The sequence below is a fragment of the Vipera ursinii genome (assembly GCF_947247035.1).
Source record: "Vipera ursinii genome assembly, chromosome: 3".
Taxonomy (NCBI): Eukaryota; Metazoa; Chordata; class Lepidosauria; order Squamata; family Viperidae; genus Vipera; species Vipera ursinii.
The window spans coordinates 126,692,046-126,715,222 of NC_139516.1; the positions used below are offsets into that span (position 1 = coordinate 126,692,046).

Here is a 23,177-nt window from a genome sequence, read left to right on the forward strand (position 1 = left end):
TATAAAAGCTCTACATCTGAAGGAAAGGTAGTTCATATCAAAGAACTTAATTAAGCTGCACATAATGACAATAAATCACCCAACACCATAGCCCAAGATACTTTTATTGTTAAAATTACTGTACAAATTGTTTCTGGAATATCACGATTTAACCTTAGCTATTCACTGAAGGTTTGTCGGTGCAACCACTCAGGCATTAAAGTAATGGAAATGGCGTAGAGTTTCCTCATCTCCTTTTTTTCTTCAAACAATTACTAAAAATGGAAGCATACAACTGAAGTGGAGGAGATACAAGACCTTTAACAAGCACTGCAGATTGTGGAACGCAGATAAATCCACTAGAGCAAATGTAGCATGGAAAATGTTCTTATGCATTACACTTGATTACCTTAATGCGAGTCAATTCCAGTTTTCTTTTGAAAATCAATGAAAATAATTAAAAACTCTTAGTTAGTGATTTACATCATCTTCACGTCACCTTGAAAATCTGAGTAAAGATGATGAATGAAATCTTCAGGTTCTTTCCCCCTGGTTTACCAGCCTTATTTTCTTATATCTAGAAAGAAATAAGGGAGGCCCTTGATCCAATAATAAATTTGATAGTTTTTCAAGAGCCAAAAGACCCATGATGGGAATTTTGTTTTGGTTTTTTTTTTTTTTGCTATTACAGACTAAAAAGGCTACTTCTCAGCAAAGAAAGGAGAACTGTTTTAATTTCCCTCAAAAGACTTAACAAACTCATGTTCTCGGTCACAATGAAGATACAGTATTAGTCATGCCCCTGGGAATTCTGGGAATCTAATCCTAGCCCATCAGCCTCAGAGACAGCAAGCCTCTAAATACCACTTCCCACAAAACCACAGCGGAGGAAGAGTTACTGATCTGATGTTCTTCTTGTAGGATTCATCAGACCTATTTGTTTAGTCACTGTGGGAGACAGGATGGTAGGTTTAAAGCCATGTGCAAGAAAAAGCAGGGCAAGAAACAGAATGCAGAGAAGTCCAGTTATATGGCCACTTTTTAAGTTATGAACATACATATGTATATGTGTATGTATATATGTATGTATGGTTTTTTTCTAAGTTGCATCCTTTGGGTGAAGACATTCTTCATTTATAGAGCCTTGGTGGAGCAGTGGGCTAATGCCTCCTTAAGTAACATCAGCTGCCTGCAATTAGTGCAGGTTCGCATCCCACCAGGCTCAAGGTTGACTCAGCCTTCCATCCTTCCAAGGTAGGTAAAATGAGGACCCAGATTGTTGGGGGCAATTAAGCTGACTTTGTAATAATTCCACTTGGGGGGGTGTGTGAAAGCCCTAATAAGCAGGCATATACATAGAATGAAGGCTACTGCTAAGCTTGTAAGCCACCCTGAGTCTTCGGAGAAGGGCGGGATATAAATGGAATTAAAATTAAAAAAAATGTTTTTTCCCTAAAATTCTGCAACACCACTGAAATGCTACCGTTCTTCTGCCAAAAATTCTTTGTAGGCAAGATCAGTTCCAGACGGTCGCTTTCAAAGCTAAATTAAGTACTTATAATTAAACATGATTTCCACCTGTATTTTTAAATGACACTAAATTTGGCCAATTAACCTATGAAACAAGGGTCAATTCAATGTTTTAAATTAGAGAATGGAAAGAATCTGCACAGCCAATTCAATCTGTTCCATATGTAAAAGACTTTTGTAAGTAGACCTCTTCTTCCAAAATAAAATTTGAATTGCAAATTACAATCAATAAACAAGAGTCCCACGGTTCACTCTATAGTGGAGAGTGGACATAAATAAAATTGAAATGTTCTGGTTGGCACGACAATCTAGGTAGCATCATTGCAAGGGATGGCTGGGAAATACCCAGTGACAGCTTTTTTTCCTGAGGTGAAAAGCAGCATGGATTCAGGATTTCATCGGAAGAGGAAAAGATGAAAATTATTCACCCTGCAGCTGTTAATAATTTAAACAAATAAACAAGCTGCCAGGACTAGTGAGGCATGGAAAAACACATCGCCTATGGCACTCAGGCTGGTGCAGGGGCTCATAGAATCCAATGTTTACCCAATTTTTTTTAAAAAAGCTGTAGACCAAAAGTAGGATTTCAGGAAAGACATTTGACAAGGACTCTTCTCCTCAACTGCTCATTTTCTCTGAATTGAAAGGACGCCCAGTTCTATGAGCTCCGCCTGCCATCTGAAGTTACTCATCCAAGGCACAAGTTTACAAACCCAGTGAGACTCAGGCCCAATCTTCCAGCAGCATCGTTTCCATCTGCTACCTGTCCTCTTTATAGCCCTTCTCTCTCCAATCTACTGCATGCCTGCTGGCAATTAGCCTCAACAGCAAAATTTCTACTTAATTGCCCAGAGCAGGACTGTTAAAGATAGGCCCTTAAACTATTGCTTGGCAGGAGACAGAGGGAGACTTTTTCATATAAACCCTGGGAAAGTGTTTCCAAAGTTCGTTCCGATTGGAAGATCTAAAGCAGCTGGTTTCTGAGGCAATCACTTTTTTATAGGGGTCTCAACTTTTATTTTCTTTGGATTTTTTTCAGTACATTTTGATAAATGTATTGTATTTTTATCTCTGCTTGTTACATAAATTCCACTGATTACACGGCTGCCATATACATTTGTTTAATAAAGAAATAAAAAATAATATTCCATTTCATTCAGAAAGTTTAGCTCCTGCTTCTGGATTAGCATTAATATCTTAGGTATGGAACTGAACAACAAAAGGGAATGGCTTAAAATCTTCCTCTCAGTAGTCCAAGAAGAAAAATCACCTAGCAATTGTTAATTACAGTAGTCATGCTAAAACAATTAAACCATTGCTGCCACTGCCCCCCACACAAACACACCTCCCCAATAATGCTATCATCACTGCATTTTTGAAGTGTAAGTACATGTCACAAAATTCAGGATGCTCTAAGCCCACAATAAAGTGTAATTACCTCAAAATGTGGGATACTAATTTGAAATTGGCCTTTTCTTTGGTGAAATGTAAAACAAACAAGAGAACCAAATGCGTATCTGTTATCCACTTTAAAAAAAGTTTACTTTAATAATAGAAATAACTAATAGTTTTGTTTTTTCAGTTTAAGAGCTGTAATAAGAACACAAAAAGACCACATTTTCTAATGCATTTAACTTTCTGACAGGGGAAATTCAGCCAACTTTAGCAGAAATCAATCCAGGGAAAAATTATTTGGTTTATTGTAGTTAAATTGAAAAATGAATAGCATTGAAAAAGACAAAAAGGCTTTACTTTACTTTTCTATTGCTAATTAATCGGCATCCTGTAGCAAGGTTTGAACTCAGAATGTGAGAATATGGTAAGACATAACTTCTACAATTAAATGTGGAATTGCTAATTTTGTAAGTAATGAAATTGCTTAGTAAATTACTGGACCGTAATAAGAAAAAAGGGGGGTATTTTAGCTAAAAATATTATTTGGGCAGCTAGGTATAATAATATAGAAACAAGTGGAGAGTAGCCTGCACCCTAACTGCCAGCAGTTCAGTAGTTTGATCCTGGCCAACTCAAGGTTGACCCAGATTGTTGGGGGCAATATACTGATGCTATAAACTGCTTAGAAAGGGCTGCAAAGCACTATGAAGTGGTATATGTAATAAGTGCTATTGCTACTGCTATTAAGTACACTGTAATAAAATGACTGGGATCAGATCCAGATTCACACTACAGGATCACAAGCTCCCTCTGCTGATACAAATTTCTTACCATCAGCATGAGTTATTTTAATTGTTCTATACTGTACAGTTAATACATAAGAACCCCAACATTTAGGATTTGAAAATAAGGTTTGAGTTAGACCAGGCGTGTCAAACTGCTGGCCCGCAGGCCAGATGCGTCATGCCAAAACCGTGCCCACCCCATTGCCGGCAATGGGGAAAAAGTTCCGATACATCATGCGACATCACATGGCATCTCAAGTTTGACACGCCTGAGTTAGACTATGAAGTTAGATTACAGGTAATCCTCGCTTAGTGATTGTGATAGGGCCTACTGGAAGTTACAACAGAGCTCTCCAGAGCTATGGTACTTACAGACCAGTTCTGACAGCTACACTTCTCCATGATCACGTAATCACATATTGGTCACTTGGCAACCAGTTTGCAGTTATGCCATTTGTAGTGTCCTGCAGTCACATCACTGCAATTTTTGTCATTTTTTGCCAGTTTCCAGAGTTTACTTCTGGTTTGCAGCAAAAAAACACCCATTGAAGAAAATGGGCTTATCTAACAACTGCCATATTCACTTAACAATCAGCAGATTTGCTTTAATGACTGCTAACAAAAAGATTGTGGTGACCTGCTTAATGACAGCCACAGCCTATGACTGTAATTCTGGACGCAATTAAGATCGTAAGTCCGGACTATCTGTATATATTTTCCCAAATCATGGGATGCGTCCAAATCACGTGTATTTTGAAACCTCCCTCCTTTCTTTTTCAAATGTTTTGTGGAACCAGAAATAATCTTAATTTTAATGTTACCTTCCTATGTTTCCCCAATGTTTTTAACCTTCTAGAAAAAAACTTTTGATCAACAATGGAAAAGTATCACATAACAACTTGACTAGCAAGTTGACTAGCAAGTTGTAGCCAAAACCATTCATCTACAACTTAACATAGCTTTATACAACTTCAAACCGTCTTAAAACATGCTAAGTTTTAAGATGGGATATGCAAGTTCTGTTATTTTGAGGGCACATACCAAGCTTTGCATGCTATGTTCCTCTACGCTACCCTCCAAAAGCATAAAGGAACAAAGCCTATTTAGGGTGTTGAAGATTTATAAAAGGAGAAATGGTTGTCTTATGTACCCATTTCTTATTTCCTAGCACATTTCCATTTTTTATCCCAAGAACCCAATTTTTGTCCCTACCTATTCTGGGTCCATAGAACTAATGCTAGCAGGCATCAGCCAAGTTATAATTGTTACATGGTAGCTTTAAGGTATTATGGAATATTTAGTTGTTTTGGGTTATATCACCCATTTCCCTTTTTTATAATTTCTCACACAGCTAAAGCCTTTGCAGAATTTCATTGTTGTTTTTCTATAAGCACAAGAATATCAAAGTAATGTTGCCAAGAATCTCATAGCTCACATCTACTTGAGGCAATGGAGCAACTATCAACTGGCAGTCACAGGTACTGATGAATTTTGTTTTAAGAATAAAAATGTTGTGATAATAAAATATTCCAAATGTTGCGAACTCATGTTGTTGCAGCAATAGTTAACTAAAGCAAATAACAAGAACAATAAAAACTTCTCTCTCCTAACATCTTAGGAAAAATATTGTCTGCATGAACGCAACTATTAAACAAGCAAACAGTGCTAAGTAGCATTTTAATACTTTTCATTCATCACCTTTTGTAAGTGGGATGTTCTAACTATTTTTGTCCATGTTCTGAGACAACTTTTAAGATCAAGAAAAGCTTTCCTGAGTTTGTCAGAAATAGGGACAATGCAAATTAACTGCATGCCACTGTAAGGTAATCTTTTAAGTAAACATAGCCAATAGACAATAATTGTATACTAATATAGTGTATGTACAGCTTCCTAGTTTTACTGCCTAGGAACAGTAAGAAATGGTTTGCAACCTTAGTTGGTTAATTGGATTTGGAAAGTTGCAAGCTTTTGAGCTTGCTTTTCATTTTTCCTGTGGAAGACACTGTAATTCTCAAATGCACATGGTATAAATTAACCAATAAGAAGCATTTTAAATATTCAGTTTAGACATACACAGCAATTACAGCAGAAATCGACAATATGCACTGACACCATGGCAAATATTCTTAGTTTCCATGGACTACTGAAAACGTTTTTTTTTTTTAAAAAAAAACTAAAAAAAGGCTCAATCTTGTGACTAATAGCACGCACTAGATTTCATTGTTCGGTACAAGGTTCAGAAAATCCCCAGGTTTTCAATTTGAAGGTCTTATAAGATAATTTTAGTTATTATAAAGGGTTTTAATTTTTGAATCCTATAACCTCGTGCAAGGTTGGGTAATGGTTTCCATCTTCGCCAAAGAATCCTAAGCCAAGTTACAGTATCAGGGAACAAAAGAAGAGAGACTGCCTAACATTTTGCAGAAATGTCACCTATAAAATATCCTTTCAAGTCTCCCAGCCAATTCAACCTATTAGATGGCACCAGGCTAAACAAAATCTGGCTGAAACTTCTACGTAGTCAATAAAGAGCTAAAGTGAACTGGGAGCATGATTTTACTCTCCCTTTAGGCAATTATATTATTTGAATTTAATCCATTCTATTTTATCACGCAAATTGCAAATGAACCAAACAAAGCAGCTTAACAAACAGCACTCAACTTTGCCAAAAAGAGTAAGAAAATAAAAGAAAAATTAAGACTTACTGTATATTCAAATAGCATACATTAATGATACCCATGGGAGGATATCAGAGACTGTGTGCCGACTTGGTTCATCCCATTATTATATGGATGCCAGCCAGTTAGTGTATTTCCGATTCAAGAATTAAAATAGTATTTAAATTAGTTTTGGGAATAGAAAGGCTGGCAGGCACCATTTCCTCTCTGCTTCAATTATAACTCACCAGATTTCAGCCTTCTTTCTGCCCCAACCAAATAATTTTATTTATCCTGCCCTAGTTCACCGGGGGATAGGGACACCAATATTTTTTATTACATTCTCTAATATAAGATATTCTTTATAAAGTTTATTTGATTGAGATCATGATAAGTATATTTGAAAGCATATTGATTTATTCTCATCTCAAATGGCGTTCAAAATTAATAATAGATTAACTGTAATCTAATTCACAAGATGAAAGTGGTATGAAAAACAGATAGGGAAAATATTTTATTTCGTAATCAAAGACTGATTGTGGTGATAGTTCAACAAATAATGCAAATAAAGCCAAGTTTACACTTTAATCAGCACTTGTCTCTTCAGGCCAACAATAGCAAAAAGAATACACTAAAATCATCTTGCAATCATGCATAAATTAAATACTGAATATATCTAGCACTACAGCCTATAATAATTTAAAAGGATTTAACACTGCTAGATATTTACACAAATAATACATATTTTAATGAAATATCATCATTTGTGCAATAATAATTGACCAATAAATTTAAATACAATAATTACAATAACTGAAAATGGCTTAGAGTAATATTCTATACATACAAATTCCTCTAGATTAATCTCCAGTCAGGTCACTTTCTCTCTTTCTCTCTCCTTTTTTCTCCATAAATAATTTCATAATTATTTTTAATATATATATTTTGCATGACTATAAATACAGTATAGTACTGTAAGTATTGTTTACCATATCGTCAAAATCCACTGCTTTCATATACAATAAATATCTAAAATCCTGAACATTTATGTTCCTTCAAAAATCATAAATTCCACATCTATTACAGATAGCACACATAAGTACCACTGTAATAAATAAAATATTGAGACAGCACACAAGACCAAACCTAAGAATAAAATGAGCTGTACTTTGCATTAAATTTAATGCATATCTGTTAATTATTCCAAGAACCTCTTCTGCAAAAAACGTAAATGTTTTGTTCAGTTTCCTCTTATCCATAACTTAAATTATAATTGTTTAACAATTTTAACAATGTATCAAATGTTAAATAGCTATAAGTTAATAATGGCAGCTTTGCCACTTTTCTGTTTTATAGCAGTCAAATCCCTGCTGCTCTTTGAAATTCCAAAGCACTGCAGAGTAAAAAGTCGTATCTATTGAAGAGTACGTATTTTGGATATCTAAACTGCAAAATCTTTAAGTCTCTAAAATTTTAACTGATGAGCCCTTAAAATTTAAGAAGAAAAACCCACCGCGTCTTTTCTTCCAAACTCATTTCAGCCACACTGAAGCAGGTTTCATTGTCTCAACCACTGGAACAGTATAGCTAAATCCAAAACTTTAAGATACTGTACTGACATAGGCAACTGAAGGAGAGAGGCATAAGGCAGGCAAATGTGCATTATGACATCATGACACAAACTCACCTGAGTAACATGAACCTCTGGCAACCACTGTTATATCTTTTTGATGCTTGCAAGCAGCTCTTCGGAGAAAGCATTCATTTTGATAGGTGTCTCCATTGGAACCACAAACAGGAATATAATTTGTATGACACTGGAAAGAGAGAGAGAGAGGGAAGGAAGGAAGGAAGGAAGGAAGGAAGGAAGGAAGGAAGGAAGGAAGGAAGGAAGGAAGGAAGGAAGGAAGGAATTTATGCAAATCCATGCATGTATACAACCTAAAATAATTCTGCAGCAGAAGTTCACAAGACTTAAAATGTTTATTTGAAAAGAAGACAACACTGAATTTAAGACCCTCCAAAAGATGAGGTAAGACCAGGTCAGGGATGGTAAAGGAGAGAGGTAATTAGAATTAATTATTAATAAAATTATTAGCCTATAAAATAAGATATCATTTACAAAATTACTTGGTTGGCATATACCAAGCATTCTTCCTCACCCACTCAAATCATTTACACGTAAGTTTACAAAAGCACGTACTTTCATTCCTTTCCATCCTTCCAACAGAAACAGCCAAAAATAATAAAAATTGATCCACTTTTTTTTTTCTAAGGGAGGGATATTTTCACTAAGAAGATATCTATAAGAAAGAAAATAAACTGAGGCCAAAGTAAGTAATAACTGAATAGCACAGAAGATAGAAGCTCTGCATAAACATTACCAAAAGAGCTAAATTTACCAGGCAAGGAGCTTCTCTCAAGCAAGAGCTAATTTTAAAAGACATCTGAGCTTTTCAGCAGGAAACCTTCAGCCTATTTCTGAGTTTTCAACGACTTCTGTTCTAATATGGGAATGAACAAGTTTTCTCCTAATTTATAGAATCACTAAGCATTCTTATCAAACACAGGATCTGGAAATTAGACTACAAACAATCCATGGGATTTGTTAGAATGGTTTTTAAAAACAGTTTGAAATAAAACACAACTACACACCCACAGGCACACATAGAAAGTATTCCTAAATGGTTTATTTGTCAGTTAATAAATTATGTCACAGGTTTCTTCACTAAAAGGTATGTATACACAAATGCACAAATACCCTACCATTATGAATTTGTGCTTTTTGCCTGTGTGATATAATATAGAACTTCAGTGAAAAGAATGGTTTCTGAAAATTGCTCTTCAGCAGATGTCTGGTGAATTTTGAAAATAAAAAAGGCAGTTTTGCAAAGATGCTATCATATGATTGCCTGTGATATCATGTTAACACACCTTATGTCCTTGGCATATTTGACACATTTTAAAGAGTTAGGGTCTAGAGCAATCTGCAACGTAAAGGATGATATGTAAATAAATCAATTTATATGTACTAATCTGAGAAAGAGACAAGGCAAAGGATCAATCTACTGTACAAATCAAAATGGAATTCAATATTTAAAGCTGATCTAAGAGTCAAATTACAAGGCATGCATGTCTATAAAATTATGCAACAACATTCCCACAACATATTGCAATTACATGTAGTTCTCATTTAATGACTATTCAGTGACCATTTGAAATTACAAAGGTGCTGAACAACTTATGACCCATGTTCTGCTTAAGGATCCATGTGATTGCTTAAGAGACTTTTCAGTCTTCTAAAAACATACTATTTCTACTAATTTTTATTGTGCAAAATTAATTAAGACAATAAATGTATATATTCCATATTAAAAGATAAGTTCATTATCATAATAAAGAAAAGGAAAAAAAGGCCTAGCAAATTCAGTTGCAAACAAAACAACTCCAAAAACCATTGATCAGAATGCTTAAAGTCTTCCTCCTTGTCTCTTTGTCTAATTCAGTTCTAAAGAATACGGTACACCACATTATGTATTTCCAAGAATCAAATTCTCAGACATGTTTATAATTATCTCAACAGTTCACTCTATGTCCATTCATGAATATGAAAAATCCTTACCTGTAATTGGCATACGCATTTCCAACTCTCTCCCTCTTCTTTGCAAACACCCCCGTATTTACATGATGATTCATCACATACTTTCTCATCCAATTCTTTAACATTTAACTCTGAAAAATAAAAGATTAAACATCTGGTATATTGTGTGTTTTCAGAAATATCAACTAATTTTGCTGTACTGATTAAGGAGAAAAGCATCTAATAGAAATATGTATAATGAAGCACTGAAAGATTTTTTTTAAAAGTTTAATAAAAAGCAACCAGGAAGTTGCAACTTTGATCAATAGAGCCTATTGAGTAGTTATAGTGCTAAACTATCTCCCCGCTTTCCATTTTGCTATTCATAATCAATAGATCATAACTTGCTTTTATTCAGGCGTACCAGAGGTAAACCTTGGACAGGAGTTGGCAGTTTAGAGAGGATTTAATTCTGGGCAGGGGGGAAAAACAGAGCAAAGATGCTAGGAAAAATATTGACTATCTCTTTCCTCTTATCTTTGATGCTCAGAATCATAGCTGCCTTGTTGGTTGCCCTTTAGAAAATAATTTCTGATCATATGTACTCTGGCCCTTCCCAGACTGCCAATTCTCAGCAAGATGTCTCAGCTGATGCCGTTCTTGGAACACCACAAGTGTGAAGTAACAAGATGAACTAGATGGTTGTTCAAACAGTAAGGCTGTCAGAAGGGAAATACTACCAGTATTTGCCATCACATACTTCCCTGAGTCTACAAGGAAGGTTATAGTTTTCCATTTCAAGAAGTGGGGAGGAAAACTAAAGTGAATGTCAACAAGCTGCTAACTATTGCAGTAAATGAGAACCAAAGATGTATTTTGCAGCAGCTTACTTCAACTTGACATAACTTGTTAAGATCTGTGATTAATGCCCAATGTATGTATAGTACAATATTAGAGCACAATTGCCAACATACTTCCTTTTCCCTGTTAAACCATGAACCACAAAACTCTGGGATTCCTCAGAGAAAGATCAGTACCAATGGATAAGCCTCAGAGAAAGCTATTTATTACTGCCCAGCTCCTACCACCCTCAATTCAATTGCAATACGATGTTCCACTGATTACATACTTGGCGGATATACTCTGGGAACTGAAATGTATTTCATCCTAAGCTGGAGGCATATGAATGAATGTTATTCCACACAAGACAATATCTTAGGTGTGGGGAAATGTTGATCAAATGTTAGTCAAGAACCATTCTCACTAGTATCTATTTTTCTGTGGATTTTTTTTAAAGTGGTATGAAAGACCATTCTATCATGCAAATCATCTCTTACCTATCTGAATGAGTTTACTACCTCAGCAATATCTAAATCGCTTGTGTGCATTTTAAAACATTCTGCAATGCATACTGAAAATGTTCCTTGAAGGCAGACAGTTGAAAGCTGTGGTCTTTACAAAGGCTTTTATTTGCAAATACTTATATATGCATTCATTTGGTACTCTTAAAGTTACACAGAAATCAGATTGACTATATGCTCTGCAGCCAAAGATGGAGAAGCTCTATACAGTCAGTAAAAACAAGACCAGGAGCTGACTGTGGCTCAGACCATGAACTTCTTATTGCAAAGTTTAGGCTTAAACTGAAGAAAGTAGGGAAAAGCACTAGGCCACTCAGGTATGAATTAAATCATATCCCTGTTGAATATACAGTAGAGGTGAGAAATAAATTTAAGGAATTAGATCTGATAGACAGAGTGCCTGAAGAACTATGGACAGAGGTTCGCAACATTGTACAACAGGTAGCAACCAAAACCATCCCAAAGAAAAAGAAATGCAAGAAAGCAAAATGGCTGTCTGAGGAAGCTTTGCAAATAGCTGAGGAAAGGAGGGAAGCGAAAGGCAAGGGAGAAAAAGAAAGATACGCCCAATTGAATGCAGAATTCCAGAGAATAGCTAGAAGAGATAAGAATGCCTTCTTAAATGAACAGTGCAAAGAAATAGAAGAAAACAATAGAATAGAGAGGACCAGAGATCTTTTCAAGAAAATTGGAGAGATGAAGGGAACGTTTAATGCAAAAATGGGCATGATAAAGGACGAAAATGGCAGAGACCTAACAGAGGCAGAAGAGATTAAGAAGAAGTGGTAAAATTACACAGAAGAACTATACAAGAATGAGCTTAACGTCCCTGATAATCACAATGAGGTGGTCACTGACCTTGAGCCAGACATCCTAGAATGTGAAGTGAAGTGGGCCTTGGAAAAGCTGAGCAACAACAAAGCTAGTGGAGGTGACAGTATTCCAGCTGAGTTATTCAAAATCTTAAAAGATGATGCAGTAAAAGTGCTACACTCAATTTGCCAGAAAATTTGGAAAACTCAACAGTGGCCACAGGATTGGAAAAGATCAGTTTACATTCCAATTACAAAGAAAGGCAGTGCCAAAGAATGTTCAAACTATCGCACCACTGCACTCATTTCTCATGCTAGTAAAGTTATGCTTAAAATCCTACAAGCTAGACTCCAGCAGTATGTGGACCGAGAACTACCAGAAGTACAGGCAGGATTTCGAAGAGGCAGAGGAACTAGAGATCAAATTGCCAACATACGCTGGATAATGGAGAAAGCTAGGGAGTTCCAGAAAAACATCTACTTCTGCTTCATTGACTATGCTAAAGCCTTTGATTGTGTAGATCATAACAAACTGTGGCAAGTTCTTAAAGAGATGGGCGTACCACACCATCTTATTTGTCTCTTGAGAAACCTATATGTGGGCCAAGAAGCAACAGTGAGAACTGAACTCCAAAATTGGGAAAGGAGTCCGGCAAGGCTGTATACTGTCGCCCTGCCTATTTAACTTACGGAAAAAATATCAACAACCTAAGATATGCAGATGATACCACTCTAATGGCAGAAAGTGAAGAGGAACTAAAGAGCCTCTTGTTGCGGGTGAAGAAGGAGAGTGCAAAACTTGGGTTGAAACTTAACATAGTCAAGGCTATGGTCTTCCTAGTTGCAATGTATGGCAGTGAAAGTTGGACCATAAGAAAGGCTGAGCGCCAAAGAATTGAGGCCTTTGAACTATGGTGCTGGAGAAGACTCCTGCGATTCCCTTGGACTGCAAGGCGATCAAATCGGTCAATCCTAGAGGAGATCAACCCTGACTGCTCTTTAGAAGGCCAGATCCTGACGCTAAAACTCAAATACTTTGGCCATCTAATGAGAAGGAAGGATTCACTGGAGAAGAGCCTAATGCTGGGAAAGATTGAGGGCAAGAGAAGAAGGGGACGACAGAGAATGAGGTGGCTGGATGGAGTCACTGAAGCAGCAGGCGTGAGCTTAAATGGACTCCAGAAGATGGTAGAGGACAGGAAGGCCTGGAGGAACGTTGTCCATAGGGTCACGATGGGTCGGACACGACTTCGCAGCTAACAACAACAACAAAGTTACTAGCTCATAGGATTATATTTTAAGTCACTTCAAATGTCAGAATAAATGTAACTGAAAATGTACACTGGACTTATCTGTATGTATTTTTCACCATCTGCATGCCACCTGCTTTACCATACTGCTCAGAACACGATCTTCCGCCTGATCTTGAAGTATAACTGCAAGAGTCTGATGGTGTTCCCTGTGGTCCTCTGGATCTTCCTACTTCTAAAGGAAGACCTAAAGAACCAAACAGCAGTACTCCAGATAGCTGCTATGAAGCATTACTCTTGGAGACAGCTGGAATTGCTATACTTCTGGTCAATTAGCTTTGGAGCAGGCTAATTCCAAAGTCTGCTAATTTGAAATAAGCTTCAATTTACCTAAAGATTATGGTCAGTGAAGTTTTGTAGCCACGGTGGGATTATCAAAAAGATACTAGGAGACTGTCAAAACTCAGGAAGATCACAATAGCCCTCCTAGTGTCTAGCCTCAGTGGAAAACCAAATTGACTCTGTGTATTAAGGTTTGGGTTAGGAACAGCATGATGGTATCCAGGTAGATAATTTTTTGGTCTATGTGCATCTTGCCATTCTTGTGGACCGATACATTTTCTATTCACACTCATCAGCTTCTCACAATCTCATTTTGTTTCTCATATACTTTTTCATCCAGTTACATATCCTGATGTTCATCTCCTGTCTTTTCTATCTAGGCTTCTAATCTTTCCTTTCCTGCTTGTCCTCTGATTTTGCTCTCTAAAGGGGTATCTAGGTAAACCCATTATCTACCACACTTCATTTCCTTTCACCTCCTATTCTCATCTGTTCCAATCATCTGCTCCTCTCAATCCTCCATTAATGTAAAGCTCATCTCAACCAACAAGGATATGCTTGCATATTTATTGCTGCTCTTAAAGTCAGACCTGTATAACTGCTAATGGGAGTCCAAGCATCTGTGAATATGCTCCTTTGCATATTCAGGGACCACATTTGAAAATGTGGAAAGAGAAATGTGGTGGAAAACTCATCCAATAAGAGCCAACAACTGGAAATAAACAAAAATGATGGTTCATTTTTCAAAAGCTGGCAGGCTACAAGGAGTCACTGGTGTTTTGCATCCAAACAAGCCAAGAAAAAAGCAGCCCAATGTCACATAGGTCTATATATAATGTTAGCATTCATTTACAGTGCATTAAAAGGAATCTCCAATGGAGAGATAAAGAAAAAGAAAAATCAGGCATCCATCATGATTTATAAAATGTTACAAACATAGCCTTTGAAATGCAAGGTAACAGCTTTGACATACTGAAAGTGTCAAGGCTTAAATTGTTCTTCTATCAAACTCACCATATACTTCACTGTGGAAGGACGATGATGATGTCACGTGATGTGCTGCGATGTATCGCAACTTTTTTTCCATTGCCAGCATTGGGGGTGCACCATTTAGCCATGACATATCTGGCCTGTGGGCCGGCAATTTGACACTCCTGGTCTATACAATATTTTATTTGTATAAAAATAAATGATTATAAAATATAATTTATTCAAGCTCAATTCCCCATCCTCCACAAGAAGAAAACATTGCTAAAACTGGATCAGGCTAGAGTTGTGTGCCCAGCCTTAAGCACATGAGTAGGACCTGGGAAAGGAGGAGTCAATAGGTATAGGATTAAGATGGGAAAGAGAAGAGCCAGCAGTTTCCAGGACAGACGTAGCCCTGATGTAAATATGTAACTGCTTGGCTTCAGAGCCACCAAATGAGGTGTGAAGTATCCATTAATTCAAAAGAGGAGGAGGAAGAACCTTTAACTTTAAAACCTTCAGGGGAAAATAGTGTTTTATATCTTTGCATTAGCAACATCTGAAAGACTGCAACCCAGACAAGCTGTATCTGAGAATTTTCATAAGTGGAACCGAGCTAAGCTGTTATCTGTCAAAAGATCTATGATTTACTCCTGAGTCCTGACAAGCAAGCTGAGCTGAAATGCTCTGCTGGTTGTATCTGACTTACAAGTTGCCAGTTCCCCACCTAATTCAGATTTTTCTCATTCCCCTCTAAACTTGGAATTATCATTCTCTCAGGTAAAAATGATCTCTCACAAACTACAACCCCAGAATTCTTTGGATGAACCCCCCCCCCCCAAAAAAGGAGAAAATTAACCAACTAATCTCCAAAAAAACCCAATTCCACAATCACTTTGAAATAATATGAAGCAGGTTTGTCAAAAAACTTCACAACGTGCGGTGCCTCAGTACCTGTAATTATATGGCTAAATTGCTCCTAGGCTGTGCCTTGTAGAACTGTGGTTACCTAACTTCTATCTGAACGTGTGGGGAAACAAAACTGATCTCCATCAAGCTAGTTGAACTGTTATAGCAACTCTTCCAAGCTACTGGATACTGCAGCTTGGTGCAGTATCACAAAAAAAGTCTTTTTTTTGAGAGCAACAAAGAAGAGCAAAGCCAGCATGGCACATTCCATCCACCTGGTTGGGATTGTCTGCTCCCCTGTCAGTTCACTTAAGAGCAGTGGCACAAATTATGAAAGAGCAATATCACATAATTGTCCATCTGGTATCAGCAAGAGAGAAAGAGGGAAGGCTTCCCTCACAAAATGCAAACCACTTTGGCTCAGCTAGGATTAATTGTCATTACCTTATCCCTTCTTAGAACTGTCACTTGAGTTGCCATTTTAATTGGGCATCAAATGTTCTGTCATTTAAATGTCAAAAACGGAATACCTGGATTTTTCATATTGTCATGGCTGCTTTCTTTTTACCTTCAGCAGCATTATCCATGCAACTCACCAATGGCCTGTTAATAGGTACACACACGCACACACACACACACACACACACAAACACACACACATATACCCCGTATATACTTGAGTATAAGCCGACTTGAGTATAAGCCGAGACCCCCATTTTCACCCCCAAAAACTGGAAAAAGTTATTGACTCGAGTATAAGCCGATCCGCCGTTCTGCAAGCCTCCACCGCCGGCGGAGGCTGGATCCGCGCTCTGCAAGCCTCTGCCGCCAGCAGAGGCTCGATCCGCCATTTTGCAAGCCTGAATACACAGGAATACCCTGTGTGGCCACGGCTCTCGGGGAAGCCCTGGTTGTCCGCTTCCTCGCTCCACGCTGCCATTCGGGGCCCGCGCGTTCCCCGGGCAAATCGCAGTGCCCAGCAGGCGAGGAAACACGCCCGCTCCAGTCGCCCCCCCTTCCCTCAGGAGACACGAAGCAAGTGACCGCCCGGAGCTTACCGAGGACTTGCGCGCGGCCGAGGCTTCGGTGCTTCCAGGATTGCGCGCACCTCTCCCAAGCCACCGCCGTCCAGAGACCTGCCGAAGTTTGGGGAGGTTTGGGGAGGTGCGCGCGCACCTCCCCAGCGCGCACCTCCCCAAACCTCCCCAAACGTCGGCAGGTCTCCGGACCTCCGCGCCCTGCCTGCCTGCTTCTTTCCGCTCAGGCAGGCAGGGCGTGGAGGTCCGGAGACCTGCCGACATTTGGGGAGGTTTGGGGAGGTGCGCGCGCACCTCCCCAAACTTCGGCAGGTCTCCGGACGGCGGTGGCTTGGGAGAGGTGTGCGCGATCCCAGAAGCACCAAAGCCTCGGCCGCGCACAAGTCCTCGGTAAGTTTTTTTGTTGACTGGAGTATAAGCCGAAGTGGAATTTTTCAGCCCAAAAAGTGGGCTGAAAAATTCGGCTTATACTCAAGTATATACGGTATAGGTATACATATATATATATATATATATATATATATATATATATATATATATATATATATATATATATATATATATATATATATATATATATATATATTCAACTTATCTTGTTTCATTGAGAATATATATATATATATATATTCAACTTATCTTGTTTCATTGAGAATTCTTTAACCAAAATCTTAAGACTTCACATCTTATCCAGTCTGAAGCACCTGATCATTTGAAATTTAGGAAAAACAGAATTCAAACATATGATGACCATTGTTTGTTTGTTTTTAAAAAACGTTAACAATGATACAGTGTACATAGGTAGTCCTTCACATACAGTACAACCATAATTGGGACCAGAATTTCTGTCATAAGTTGGTGCGGTCATAAAGCAAATCATCTCATGACCAGACCCAATTTTACAACCAATTTTACTGCAGTCATTAAACAAATCATGTAGTCATTAAGTGAGTCACACAGCCAGTAAGCAAATCCAGATATAGGAGATGATCAGGCTGAGACTGAAGAAGGGATCAAATGTGGCTTCCGGTTTGCCAGGCAGCTGCTATAGACAGCTGGGAGACTTGCTCTCTCTCCCCCGTCCAGTTTTGCATCGCTGAGGGACCCCGAAAATGGCCAAGTCACCCCAAAGAGGCAACCAGTGAGGAGGGGTGCTCGCTGGATCACGGGAGAGCCACAACTCTCCCGTTAGATCTGGCATTCCCTCCAAACCAGCAGACGAAAGTACCAGCCATTATGGCTCATCCCTAGGCTGTGAACAGCGAGAAGTTGAAATTGATTGAATGAACCTTTTTTTTTTTGCACACAGCGGAAGAGGCCTAAAGCGAAAAGGTTTTTAAAAACCCAGCTGAAGGACTGGGGTGAGGGTGCGCGTGCCCACAGAAAGGGCTCTGCGTGCCACCCGTGGCACACGTCCATAGGTTCGCCACCATGGAACTAGAGGATCCTTGAAAAAGAACAGTTGGATGAGAAGATATACAAAACAGAACAACCATGTTGATATGGAAGAGAGACAACCCACTAGATCTACAGGTCCTCTCAAAAAAATGCAACTGGATGGTTTTGCCAATATCAATTAATACATGATACATGATATTACAAGGAGATTGGTCGATGACCCAAAAACAAAGACATGGAAGATGATTTGGCAAAAGAAAAAAGCCAGAATAAGACTGAAGAAAAATGGAGTTTTGACCATCTTATTGAAATCTAAAACAGAATGTACTTAAATAGATAAGAGATGCATGTTGAACACAAGACATTGTTATAAACTGAGATAAAGAAAAAAAATTGGTCATTAAAATTTAGCAGTATAAATACTAATAGCTAATTTGAATATTGATTTGTGCGTAAAGGTCATGTAAAGGTGAATAATGTAGGTAAGCTAAAAACTTATTGATGAAAGTAATAAACAGGTCTATATGGAACGTTAAAAACGAAAATTATCAGTTTAAGCAAGAGATAGCAGATACAAAGAGGAAGAGAGAGGAAGTATTAAATACTGAAATATAAAGAAATTTTGGTTACTATTTAAGAAAAACAAAAACTGAAAACTAGCAAAAAGGAAGGGTATCATATTGTATCCTTAATTTGTTGACATAGAGAGTGAGAAGTTAAGTAGACGGGATGTGTATTTTGAATATTAGATTTTGTGAGGAATGGTGACAGATGAATTGGGAGTATATTAAAAATCTTGGGAATGATAAATATCAAACGTTAAATCTAAATGTTAGTGGAAATTAAAACTGAAAAACCTATTAGGTCATTGATTGTCTAAAAGATTGTATGTTAAAACAACTAGAATATGTGTAAACTAAAAATTATGGATATTTGTAAGAAAGTTATTTTCTATGTGATTGATAAGATAAAACTTTAAATTTACAAATAGACAGTATGTATGAAGGGAAAAAGAGAGGAAATGTTTATGGTAGCAATCTGAAATCTGTACTAATGATATCTGTATGTAATTGAATTACTACTACTCAGCCACCACGTTGCTTTTCAAATATGTGAATGTAATATTAGAAAATCAATAAAATTTGTAAAAAAAAAAAAGGGGGATCAAATGTGTCATCAGCCTAGTGTCCACAAGAGATCTAAATCCAGGCCACCTGGTCAATTCCATTGACTCTAACTGCCACCAATTTGCTTTGATAATTAGTAGTTCAGATTCTTGTAGAGAACATTAGCATACAATCAACCTATATATTCATTTATATTGGCTGGACTTCTGATCTCCTGCACTTGATACCAGCTTCCCCAATTGACTTTGCTTGTCTGAAACTAGCTGGGAAGGTCACAAATTGTGACCACAAAGCACTGCAACTGTCGTAAATGCAAGCCAGTTGCCAAGCACCCAAATTGTGGCATTTTCAGCTTTTATTCCTGTATGATTTGCCGATTTTGACAATTATTCATGAGGCTAAATACTATCTGTAAAAACATTTTATAGCAGTTCTCTTTCAAACCATAGCTGGAAATGAATTTTATATCTATCCACTACATCAGGGAAGTCAAACTGCCAGCCCACGGGCCAGTTGCATCATACAGAAACCACGCCCACCCCAGCTCCAGCAATGCAAGCACATTGCTAAGCACATTGATTTGTGCTTCTTAGATTGTAAGCCACCCTGAGTCTTCGGAGAAGGGCAGGATATAAATGGGATAAAAACAAACAAAAAAAACCCGTCGCGGTACATCACAACATGTCATGTGACGTCGCGAGTTTGACACCCATGCACTACATTATCCAGCAGATAGGAGTATACAGTACGCTGATGATACCCAACTTTTTCTTTCCACCCCGAATCAACCCAGTGATGCCCTCGCCGTGATGTCCCATTGCCTGGAGGCGGTCCAGGTTTGGATGGGGAGAAACAGGCTTCGTCTCAATCCTGACAAGACTGAGTGGCTGTTCATACCGGAATCTCGGGCTGACCAGCCTTCTCCATCATTAACAATAGGGGATGAGGTATTACCCCCCGTTGATAGGGCTTGCAACTTGGGCATCCTCCTGGATTCATGGCTCAGTTTTGAAGATCATATAGGAGCCGTGACCAGGGGGGCTTTTGCCCAGATTCGCCTGGTGCGCCAGTTGCGTCCCTATCTGGACCGAGATGCTCTACGTACAGTCACTCATGCGCTCGTGACCTCCCAGTTAGACTACTGCAATGCCCTCTACATGGGGCTGCCCTTGAGGACCACCCAAAGACTTCAACTGGTGCAGAATTCAGCCGCGCGAGTTTTGATGGGAGCTTCCCAATACTCCCGTATAATACCTCCGTGAACTACATTGGCTTCCGGTTGCCCTCCGGGTGAGATTCAAGGTACTGGTAATGACCTATAAAGCCCTAAATGGCTTGGGTCTGGACTATCTAAGGGAACACCTGCTGCCGGCATCATCTTCTCATTGTCCTGTGCGCCCCCACAGGGAGGGCCTTCTCAGGGTACCAACGGTTAATGAATGCCGGCGGGTTATTCCCAGGGGAAGGGCGTTCTCTGTGGGTGCGCCTGCCCTATGGAACCAACTACCCAAGGATCTTAGGACTGCCCCCGACCTTCGCTCATTTCGCCGGGACCTGAAAACTTGGCTCTTTGATCTGTTTGGTTCAGACTGTGGGGTTGTTAATTTAACTGGGTTTTAGATTTACTCCTGGGGCTTGAATTTAATTTAATTGTTTTAATTGATTTTAATTTTTGTATTTCATGGTTTTAACTGCCCTGTAAACCGCCCTGAGTCCTACGGGAATAGGGCGGTATACAAATTCAATAAAATAAATAAATAAATAAATAATCTTCGGTCACTGGAAAAAGTGACTTATGACCATTTTTCACATTTATGACCATTGCAGCATCCCCAAGGTGACGTGATCAAAATTTGAATGCTTGGCAGCTGGCTCATATTTATAACAGGTGCAGTGTCCTAGGATCATATGATCACCTTTCATGACCTTCTGACAAGGAAAGTTGATGGGGAAGCCAGATTCACTTAACAACCATGTTACTAATTTAATAACTGCAGTGATTCACTTAACAAGTATAGCAAGAAAGGTCGTAAAATGGGGCAAATTTCACTTAACACCTCAGCATCTGTCTCACTTGCAGAAAACACACTCAAAGGGGTAAAAAGAAAATTTTATACATGTCCTAACAAGCAGTCTGCATTCTGTATAATCTTTTTTATAAGCTTTTGTCCTCTTTTATATCCATGTACCATAAATATCTATGAAGCCCATTAGTTGGGCTGGTTCATTCCAATATTGACATTCTACTGTTAGGGATTTAATCCACTTTGTTAGCCATGACAAACAGCTTGCTTTGTAATACAGCTTGACCATTGGCTATAATTTCCAGTTTCTGCAAATCCCAAATAGAGGCAGCTCCAGAATCAAGCCTAAAAACCCACGACTTTAGATAAAGATCAGCACATAGTGAATGTGGCTAAAATTGCTCTATCAGGGGTGTCAAACTCAATTTCATTGAGGGCCGCATCAGCATTGCGGTTGCCCTCAGGGAGTCCAGTGGGTGTGGCCTGGGTGGGTGTGGCCTACTGGGTGGGTGTGGCTAAAGTGTGTATGGCCTACTGGGTGGGCATGGCATCAAGGGTGCCTATGGGGGCCTGGGCAGGAGTGGGACAGATCTGAGGGTCTCTGGCAGGAGGAGGGTCTCTGGGCCAGAGCCAAGGCAGCGGGGGCCGTTCCCTCACTGTTTCCAGGATGGCTTCACGGGCCACATGAAACCACTTCGTGGGCCGGATCTGGCCCCCGGGCCTTGTGTTTGACATGTCTGCTCTACATGTACAGTCATTAATCAGAGTTTTTATTTTAGCATGTATTTTACAAATACAACTTATTTCTTACCTGTGAGAAGATATGTCTGCAACTAAGTATTTTAAATGCTTTTCTTATAACTTAAATATGTATGACATAAATATGTATGATATGTCTTTCTGTCTCAGTTAAGTTTGCAGCTGGACACTCCATTGTTTTATTAATATAAATATGGAAACAAAAGTGTTAAACATAGCAGGGGATGATGGGGCTTGGCTCTTTCAAACCTTTGTCAGAAACTGATTGGTATCATCTACATGTTATTCTTTTGGGTAGACCATCTAAATCAAGGAAAGAAAACTAAACAGACCACTATAACTGGAAGTAGGATCTCTAGTTCCATCAAATTGGTTGTCTATGGCCAATTCAATAACACTCTCTCTTTGGTCATTAGACTTGAAAAGATGGAAAGATGTCTGAATTCAAGAATTAGGATTTTAAAGGAACAGGAGGATGCCATTTTGCTGAAGCTTAACTGGTTCAGATCTGCCTAGACAGAAAACTACCATTCTATATAACAATATGAATAAACAAGCAGTGTTTAGTCCCATAAACTATTGTTGCATTTGCATTCCCCCATATTGCCACTAAAGTACTTTGTGACAGTCAGTCAAGGCCACAAAAACCAGAAAAGGTTGTTGGGCACCATGCAATCAACAAATTTCTTAAATGAAACACCAGGACTGAATGAAATCCAATGGGAACTTTTAGTTTTAATCTAGGCCTATACACTCAAATCTATGGACTAATGAACTAAATCTTCAATTGATTAATCAGTCAAGACAAATTATAAACCAGTAGGAGCAAATCCAAATCAAGGGGACCTGGTTCCTAGTATTCTGGTTCAGCAGGATATTTCCAGTATATTCATATTAATATACTTATTATTATCAAAGCAGTGTTGTTATTGGCCTAGAATATACGTGTTGGGGTGAGAATGGGGCCAGCTGAGAGGCTTTGCAGAAGCCCTGCAGATTAGGCAGAGAGATGAGGAGCTCTGGCAGCTGCCATGGGTCAGGCAGCAGGGCATGTCTCAGGGTAGGAAGCAGAGAAAAAGAAGGAAGAGAGAAGGCTTGGTGGAGCTCGCCATTCTGAGCCAGCTGATCAAAGAGAGTAAGAAGCTGGGGTTTTTGTGTTTGCTTTTTTTGCTTTGTTACAGGCAAGCCTGATGAGAGGGGGAGGGATAGAGAGAGTGAGAGTAGTTGCTGGAGCTGTTTGCTTGAAGCAGGCCAGGAAGAGCG

The 23,177-nt window shown here is 38.7% G+C and overlaps 1 protein-coding gene across 1 annotated transcript in view; it reads right to left on the reverse strand.

The window, feature by feature from the left end:
- The window catches only part of TMEFF1 (transmembrane protein with EGF like and two follistatin like domains 1), a gene marked incomplete at its 5' end in the record, with an annotated part of 109,500 nt that overhangs the window by 44,252 nt on the left and 42,071 nt on the right, over positions 1 to 23,177 (reverse strand). Inside the window, 2 exons of the mRNA XM_083360389.1 lie at positions 8,034 to 8,163; positions 9,969 to 10,078. Coding sequence (XP_083216515.1) covers positions 8,034 to 8,163; positions 9,969 to 10,078 — 240 coding nt within the window. The remainder of the gene's footprint in view (positions 1 to 8,033; positions 8,164 to 9,968; positions 10,079 to 23,177) is intronic.